The 8,708-nt window shown below is 47.8% G+C and overlaps 2 protein-coding genes across 2 annotated transcripts in view; both read right to left on the bottom strand.

The window, feature by feature from the left end:
- Positions 1-470: 470 nt before the first annotated feature.
- hmgb2b (high mobility group box 2b) lies at positions 471-3,912 on the bottom strand. The gene is made up of 5 exons (XM_056443175.1): positions 3,327-3,912; positions 1,847-2,005; positions 1,438-1,589; positions 1,149-1,323; positions 471-1,024 (listed from the first exon to the last, which is right to left on the bottom strand). The coding sequence occupies exons 2-5, from the start codon at positions 1,994-1,996 to the stop codon at positions 902-904; spliced, it is 600 nt and encodes a 199-aa protein (XP_056299150.1). The 5' UTR covers positions 1,997-2,005; positions 3,327-3,912; the 3' UTR covers positions 471-901.
- The window catches only part of trappc1 (trafficking protein particle complex subunit 1), a 7,412-nt gene continuing 1,935 nt past the window's right edge, over positions 3,232-8,708 (bottom strand). Inside the window, exon 5 of the mRNA XM_056443245.1 lies at positions 3,232-3,299. Coding sequence (XP_056299220.1) covers positions 3,232-3,299 — 68 coding nt within the window. The remainder of the gene's footprint in view (positions 3,300-8,708) is intronic.

Below are 8,708 nucleotides of genomic sequence, written 5' to 3'. Positions count from 1 at the left end.
TGTCTTAGAGGTCGGTCCAGAGGTCGGTCTAGAGGACGTTCCAGAGGTCTGTCTTAGAGGTCTGTCCAGAGGTCGGTCTAGAGGTCTGTCCAGAGGTCGGTCTAGAGGTCTGTCCAGAGGTCTGTCTTAGAGGTCGGTCTAGAGGTCTGTCCAGAGGACGGTCCAGGAGACGGTCTGTCCAGAGGTCTGTCTAGAGGACGGTCCAGAGGTCTGTCTTAGAGGTCTGTCCAGAGGTCGGTCTAGAGGTCTGTCTTAGAGGTCTGTCCAGAGGTCGGTCTAGAGGTCTGTCCAGAGGACGGTCCAGAGGTCGGTCTAGAGGTCTGTCCAGAGGACGGTCCAGAGGTCGGTCTAGAGGTCTGTCCAGAGGTCTGTCTAGAGGTCTGTCCAGAGGACGGTCTAGAGGTCTGTCCAGAGGTCGGTCTAGAGGTCTGTCTAGAGGTCTGTCCTCCGTGAAGGACAACAAAGACACGTGTTTTCCCCTCAGTTGTTTTATTAGAAAAGTTTCTACACTGAACAAAGAACATAAAAACTCAATAAACCTCCAGTAAGAAAATAAAAAACAACAACATCATCATGAAGAAGAGCAGGAAGGGGGGGGGTCTCCATGGTACCACACAGGGGGGGGGGGGGGGGTGCTGGGGTAACCATGGTAACAGTGAGGGGGGGTTGTACTGTACTGTCTCCTGGTATTCAACAGTTTAACGTCTGATAACCTCCAACACACACACCCTGTGTGTGTTCCAGAGGGCTGTATAAATAAACTGAGTCATGTGACCAGCTGGAGACAGTTTACTGCCGATTGAAATGAGTCGTTACATGTTTTATTGAGGTGAACCTTCACGTGACCTTCTGAAACACACACACACACACACACACACCTCTCTCATCCAGCTGCACCCCTCTACTCGTCATCATCGTCGTCCTCGTCCTCTGCCTCGTCATCCTCCGCTTCGTCTCCTCCCTGAGCTGAAGATCCGGGGTTCCTGGCGTACGTTGTTCCACCGCCGCGGTACGCCACCATGTCCTGGAGAACAGCGTGTTTAGGGAGGAGCCTCCAGAACACACTGACAGACACACACACTGACACAGACACACTGACAGACACAAACACACACACTGACAGACACCCCCCCACCCCCTGTACTCACGCGGTCGTACTTCTCGCGGAACTTCTGGGCCTTCTCCTCGTGGGGCACCTTGTCGCTCTGCGTCAGTTTGCCCCACATCTCTCCCAGCTTCTTGGCGCAGTCCCCGATGGACAGACCCGGGGTCTGCTGCTTCACGCTGGGCCGGTACTCGCTGCAGAACACGAAGAACGCAGAGCTGCACACGCACGCACACACACAGAGAGACACACACACACAGAGACACACACACACACACAGGGTGAGCGGGCTGGATGTCCCCAGGGCCGGGCCTGCTGGTCTGGAGACTCACGGGGGTCTCTTGGGCGCGTTGGGGTCCTTCTTCTTGCGGCCCTTCTTGCCATAGCCCTTGGGCGGGACGTAGTCCCTCATCTCGTTGTTGTAGCGCACCTTGTCAGTTTTCGCCATGTCCTCGAAACACTTCTTATCACCGGCAGTCAGACCCTGAAAAGACATCGATCAGCGGGCGACCTTTGACCTTTGACCCCGCCGGCTCACCACCAAGTGTCTCTGGTCCCCACACGTCTCCCTGTTCTATGGCCTGTGAGTTACTGCTGATGAGGAGGAACCGTAGCTCCTCCCACCAGGTGGAACCGTAGCTCCTCCCACCAGGGTGTGAAGGGGTGAATGATGTCATGTTGTGTTAAAGCACTTAAAAAGAACAGGTCCATTTACCCAGGTCTCCTGTCCACCCGTCTCACCTTCCATCTCTCGGAGCACTTCTTGGAGAACTCGGTGAAGTTGACGGACTGCTCCGGGTGCTTCTTCCGGTGCTCTTCTCGACACGTCTGGACGAAGAAGGCGTAGGCCGACGTCTTCCCCTTGGGCTTGTTGACGTCTTTACGCATCATACTGGCAGCCTGGAGGACCACAGGAGATCATCACAACCAGACACAGGTCAGAGGTCACAGGCACTAGGTCACAGCCACCAGGTCAGAGGTCACAGGCACTAGGTCACAGGTCACAGGCACTAGGTCACAGGCACTAGGTCACAGCCACCAGGCCACAGGTCACAGGCACTAGGTCACAGCCACCAGGTCAGAGGTCACAGGCACTAGGCCACAGCCACTAGGTCACAGCCACTAGGTCACAGGTCACAGCCACCAGGTCACAGGCACTAAGCCACAGGTCACATGTCACAGCCACCAGGCCACAGGTCACAGGCACCAGGTCACAGGTCACATGTACCAGGCCACAGGTCACAGGCACTAAGTCACATGTCACAGGCACTCGGCCACTTCAGTCATCACATTGAGAATTGTGTATATATATACATACACACACACACAAATAGTATTTGTGTGTGTGTGTATATATATATATATATATATATATACACACACACACTATATATATATAAAATCAATAGACCAGAAGATGAAAAAAAAATATTATACAATCTTTATTTAATTTGAATGAAACTATAAAAACCATGTGGCTTTGTTTATAGTAAAAATGTAGAAATCAATATGATTAATGATATTCATAATCTAACTGAAACACCAGCAGTGGAACAAAGAGAACAGAGAGGAGCCGTTTGATCAGAGAGGAGACCCAGACCACTAGACCCGGACTCGACCCCGAGGGCCCGGTCCCCCCGTGAGTCGCGCCGCCGTAGAGGAGAACCGGACCCCGGCTTCTCCTGGACTCTCCCGCAGTTAGCCTAGCCGCGTTAGCTCCGACAGAACAATGGGCCACCATTTGCTTCCCGCCCTCTGCAGAGAGTCCGCCCCTCCCCCTAACCCCACGACTAGTTGCTGACTATTAACTAGCGCTAACTAGACATAGAGAGCTATAACTACAGGCGACACAATATTAAACCCGTTATTACATCAACGTGTAATAACAACGGAGCAGCAGCTACGCATTTACAACACAGGGACCCGGCTATGCTCTGGAGAGGTTAGGAGCCGGCTATGCTTTAGAGTCATTTGGGGTTCGGCTATGCTCTGGAGCGGTTAGGGCATGGCTATGCTTCGGAGAGGTTAGCGTTGTGTAGACGGAACAAAGGCATTTCCTGGTCGTCCCGCTCCGCAAGGGGCGTTTCGTGTTTACAAGGAGCTGAGCACGGCCATTTTATTCCCGTTTACAGCGACTTTCGCGACCTTTTTCCCAGGCTGCTGCTCTGAGTGGCATAGCCCTGATCTGAGAAACCTGACCCGGCGATAAGAGGGTACTCACGTGAGTAGGCGGCCGGCTACAGGAGGAGCGCACCGGGGGACAGACCGGGGATCAGTTTGGGATATTGTTGTTGTTTGGTGCCTGAAGCAGCGACTGGAGACGTTGCTTCTTTTTTAAAATGGTTCGAGCTCGAGCCTGGACACGCCCTCCGAACACGCCCCCTTGGTCATTTCTACTGAGGGGGCGTGAACACGGCCGGAAAACCTGGGCGGAGCTCGTTGGAATACTCGTCTGTGATTGGCTCTCGGGGCCGCAGGTCAAATCTCGTTGCTAGACGGCTCCGCCTGCCCAGCAACTCCAGCAGGGCAGAAATTCTACGCGCACAGCAGGGTGGAGCTAGTTATTGTTCTTACGTCCGATTGGTCAGAGCTGATGTATGTCAAACCAACCAGCCAATCCATAAAGAGGGAGGGGAGGGCCGCACACAGCAGCAGCATGAAGATGGTGGTTGTACTTAGACTTCAGGGGTGTCCAAAGTCCGGCCCGCGGTCAGATTTCATACGGCCCGCGACATCGGTCATATAATGTGTTATTTCTGGCCCGCCAGATCTGTCAGAATAAGTAAATCATAAAAACTTGAAAGACGTAATTCCTCCTCTCTCATGTTTCTGGCTCTGCGTGGCGTGAACCCTTCTCGAAACCTATTTGCCATGGCGACGGCAAAAAAAAGGACACAAGTTGACAGTGAGGGCCGCCGCGTTCAGGAGCGGTGGGAATTACTAGTGTTTCCCCTCCCATGAGAACAGGGTGGGGGTCCGCCCCACTGAAATGTTCTCTCTAGCGCCAGGTTACAACAGGTTGTTTTATTAACTAAACGGTCGTCTGTTATTGATCGTATCGACACAGCGGCATGTCATTTCTGTCTCTACGTGGTGGCGTTCACACTCCTCCTGGCTCTCGGTATCGCAGCGGAGCTCCGCCCCCATGCGCACAGACAGGTGCGCACAGACAGGTGAGCGCGCTCCAGCCAGCCGGCAGAGAGGTCCAATATGTCGCGGGAACAGCAAACCCACACCTCTGCGTTCCCACGGTGGTGAAGACACGTCGTCTCAGAGTCGCTCTCTGCTCCGGGTTCAAGAGACCAGGTGGGGCGCGAGGGGGAATGCAGATTCTTTTATTTCAAGACCTTGTTTGAGAACTTCACGTATTACAAACTACACGGACATAAAACGAAGTCATTCACAAATAAAGAGCGAAATGCCTGTTGCCTACTTTCGTGTAAACGTGTCGTTACGGCGTTAACCGGTTACGCTGCGCATGCGCGACAGACGATATTCTTGGCGACTTGCCAGGTGTTACCTCAGCGTTCCAGCTGTTGCCCTTCAAAACAAGAGCTCAACATTGAGCTTTATGGAGAGTGGCCGTATCAAGCCTGCGACCCCGTTTTAAAAAGAGGTGTAGTGGAAAGCCCATTTTATCACACATAGAGTAAAACGGGATGACTCGCACATATCTGCACTGGTTTTGTTTTTCAAAGGTTGCGCGTTATTGTTATTTTGAAAAGATATGCAGTGTAACTAACGCTCAGTAAAACTCTTTATGCCCAAATATTTGATCTTATTTTGTTTAATTTTTCACAGGTTGCACTTTATTGATATTATCTTGAAAAGGTATTCAGTGCAAAACAGGTTGATTGCTGCCACAATCAGCTAAATGTGAAGTGTGTTGAACGGTAACATGTCATTAACAGTGAAAAACCTGTAGATGTGACAAACTATTGCTTTTCTCAAAAGATCTAGTAAAAGATGAGGGAAAAATGTATTAGTTTTTAAGTGTAATGATAACAGACCACTTTGCATTACTTATAACTCCTGTTTAAAATGTTCATTAAGCAACGTTATGTAACTCATAGAAATGTAAGGTATTCTATATACAGCGTTTTCATTGTTATCTGACTGAATGAAAGGCAGACTTGGTTATATTATATGTGGTTACATTGTCATTTAAAAAATAAAAGTAATTGTGACAGTAAAAATAAATTGTTTTATAACAGTGTATTTTCATGTAACTTTTGTGGTTTAAAAAATGTCTAAAGGAACTATTGGCGCCCGGGCATCTTTACTTTATCACAATTGGCCCTCGTTGCAAAAAGTTTGGACACCCCTGATATTACCCCACAAGAAAGCTTGTAGTACCATATTACCCCACCAGAGAGCTTGTAGTACCACATTACCCCACTAGAGAGCTTGTAGTACCACATTACCCCACTAGAGAGCTTGTAGTACCATGTTACCCCACTAGAAAGCTTGTAGTACCATGTTAACCCACTAGAAAGCTTGTAGTACCATATTACCCCACTAGAGAGCTTGTAGTACCACATTACCCCACTAGAGAGCTTGTAGTACCATGTTACCCCACTAGAGAGCTTGTAGTACCATGTTACCCCACTAGAGCGCTTGTAGTGCCATATTACCCCACTAGAGAGCTTGTAGTACCATGTTACCCCACTAGAGAGCTTGTAGTACCACATTACCCCACTAGAGAGCTTGTAGTACCATGTTACCCCACTAGAAAGCTTGTAGTACCATGTTACCCCACTAGAGAGCTTGTAGTACCATATTGCCCCACTAGAAAGCTTGTCATACCACATTACCCCACTAGAGAGCTTGTAGTACCATGTTACCCCACTAGAAAGCTTGTAGTACCATATTGCCCCACTAGAGAGCTTGTAGTACCATATTACCCCACTAGAGAGCTTGTAGTACCACATTATCCCACTAGAGAGCTTGTAGTACCATATTGCCCCACTAGAAAGCTTGTAGTACCATATTACCCCACTAGAGAGCTTGTAGTACCATATTACCCCACTAGAGAGCTTGTAGTACCACATTACCCCACTAGAGAGCTTGTAGTACCATGTTACCCCACTAGAAAGCTTTACCCCACTAGAGAGCTTGTAGTACCATATTACTCCACTAGAGAGCTTGTAGTACCATGTTACCCCACTAGAAAGCTTGTAGTACCACATTACCCCACTAGAGGGCTTGTAGTACCATATTACCCCACTAGAGAGCTTGTAGTACCATATTACCCCACTAGAGAGCTTGTAGTACCATGTTACCCCACTAGAGAGCTTGTAGTACCATGTTACCCCACTAGAGAGCTTGTAGTACCATATTACCCCACTAGAGAGCTTGTAGTACCATGTTACCCCACTAGAGAGCTTGTAGTACCATATTACCCCACTAGAGAGCTTGTAGTACCATATTGCCCCACTAGAGAGCTTGTAGTACCATATTGCCCCACTAGAGAGCTTAGTACCATATTACCCCACTAGAGAGCTTGTGTACCATTGCCCCACTAGAGAGCTTGTGTACCATATTACCCCCACTAGAAAGCTTGTAGTACCATATTACCCCACTAGAGAGCTTGTAGTACCATGTTGCCCCAGAGAGCTTAGAAAATTGTACCACTAGAGAGCTTGTAGTACCATATTGCCCCACTAGAGGGCTTGTAGTACCATATTGCCCCACTAGAGAGCTTAGTGCCATATTACCCCACTAGAGAGCTTGTAGTACCATATTGCCCCACCAGAGAGCTTGTAGTACCATGTTACCCCACTAGAGAGCTTGTGGTACCACATTACCCCACTAGAGGGCTTGTAGTACCATATTACCCCACTAGAGAGCTTGTAGTACCATGTTACCCACTAGAGAGCTTGTAGTACCATATTACCCCACTAGAGGGCTTGTAGTACCATATTACCCCACTAGAGCTTGTAGTACCATGTTACCCCACTAGAGAGCTTGTAGTACCATGTTACCCCACTAGAGAGCTTGTAGTACCATATTACCCCACTAGAGAGCTTGTAGTACCATGTTACCCCACTAGAGAGCTTGTAGTACCATATTACCCCACTAGAGAGCTTGTAGTACCATATTGCCCCACTAGAGAGCTTGTAGTACCATATTGCCCCACTAGAGAGCTTGTAGTACCATATTACCCCACTAGAGAGCTTGTAGTACCATATTGCCCCACTAGAGAGCTTGTAGTACCATATTACCCCACTAGAAAGCTTGTAGTACCATATTACCCCACTAGAGAGCTTGTAGTACCATGTTACCCCACTAGAGAGCTTGTAGTACCATATTGCCCCACTAGAGAGCTTGTAGTACCATATTACCCCACTAGAGAGCTTGTAGTACCATATTGCCCCACTAGAGAGCTTGTAGTACCATGTTACCCCACTAGAGAGCTTGTAGTACCATATTACTCCACTAGAGAGCTTGTAGTACCATATTACTCCACTAGAGAGCTTGTAGTACCATATTACCCAACTAGAGAGCTTGTAGTACCATGTTACCCCACTAGAGAGCTTGTAGTACCATATTACCCCACTAGAAAGCTTGTAGTACCATATTACCCCACTAGAGAGCTTGTAGTACCACATTACCCCATTAGAGAAAATTATTATTACCCCACTAGAAAGCTTGTCATACCACATTACCCCACTAGAGAGCTTGTAGTACCACATTACCCCACTAGAGAGCTTGTAGTACCATATTACCCCACTAGATAGCTTGTAGTACCATGTTACCCCACTAGAGAGCTTGTAGTACCATATTACCCCACTAGAGAGCTTGTAGTACCATATTACCCCACTAGAGAGCTTGTAGTACCACATTACCCCACTAGAGAGCTTGTAGTACCATATTACCCCACTAGAGAGCTTGTAGTACCATGTTACCCCACTAGAGAGCTTGTAGTACCATATTACCCCACTAGAGAGCTTGTAGTACCATATTACCCCACTAGAGAGCTTGTAGTACCATATTACCCCACTAGAGAGCTTGTAGTACCATATTGCCCCACTAGAGAGCTTGTAGTACCATATTACCCCACTAGAGAGCTTGTAGTACCATATTGCCCCACTAGAGAGCTTGTAGTACCATATTACCCCACTAGAGGGCTATTTGTGGTCCCTGGAGTCTACAGTAGGATGGGAGTTCTCCAGGATCCTTCTGGACTCTTGTGGGACTCGGTCCTGAACCTGAAGGACCAGAAGCCCTCTCACTCAGAGAGGCTGACTCCCCTTGGTGGAGGAGCGAGGAACAGCACTGCTTTACTGTGACGTTATACTTGGTTCTTTTTAAACATTTATATTTTTTATATTTTAGATTCATAATGTTTTTAAAATCTTTTCATAGTATAACAAATAATTTTTTACAACTTTTATATAACTTTTAATATGTATATTAATGTCATCAGAATAAAAACTAGTGTGATACATGACACGCTTATCAAGTCATTATTTCACATCATAAACTAAAGGTTCAATAGTAATTTATTGACAATAAACTTCTTTATTCACAACTTTACATTAAATATGACGAACTTTCCATCTTTTAATCTTTTTACTGGCTATACTAGCCCATTGCACAG

Source organism: Pseudoliparis swirei, chromosome 21 (assembly GCF_029220125.1).
Source record: "Pseudoliparis swirei isolate HS2019 ecotype Mariana Trench chromosome 21, NWPU_hadal_v1, whole genome shotgun sequence".
Taxonomy (NCBI): domain Eukaryota; kingdom Metazoa; phylum Chordata; class Actinopteri; order Perciformes; family Liparidae; genus Pseudoliparis; species Pseudoliparis swirei.
Note: the sequence above shows the minus strand (reverse complement) of the source record. Positions and strands in the feature narration are given on the sequence as shown.

What these genes read in the sequence shown, in the direction of transcription:
- hmgb2b (XM_056443175.1), bottom strand. Translation starts at nt 1,996, where the DNA reads ATGATGCGTAAAGACGTCAACAAGCCCAAGGGGAAGACGTCGGCCTAC. An exon ending in AACGCGCCCAAGAGACCCCC is followed by an intron (nt 1,324 to 1,437) that starts GTGAGTCTCCAG and finishes GTGCGTGTGCAG; the next exon opens with CTCTGCGTTCTTCGTGTTCT. An exon ending in TCCGCGAGAAGTACGACCGC is followed by an intron (nt 1,025 to 1,148) that starts GTGAGTACAGGG and finishes GCTGTTCTCCAG; the next exon opens with GACATGGTGGCGTACCGCGG.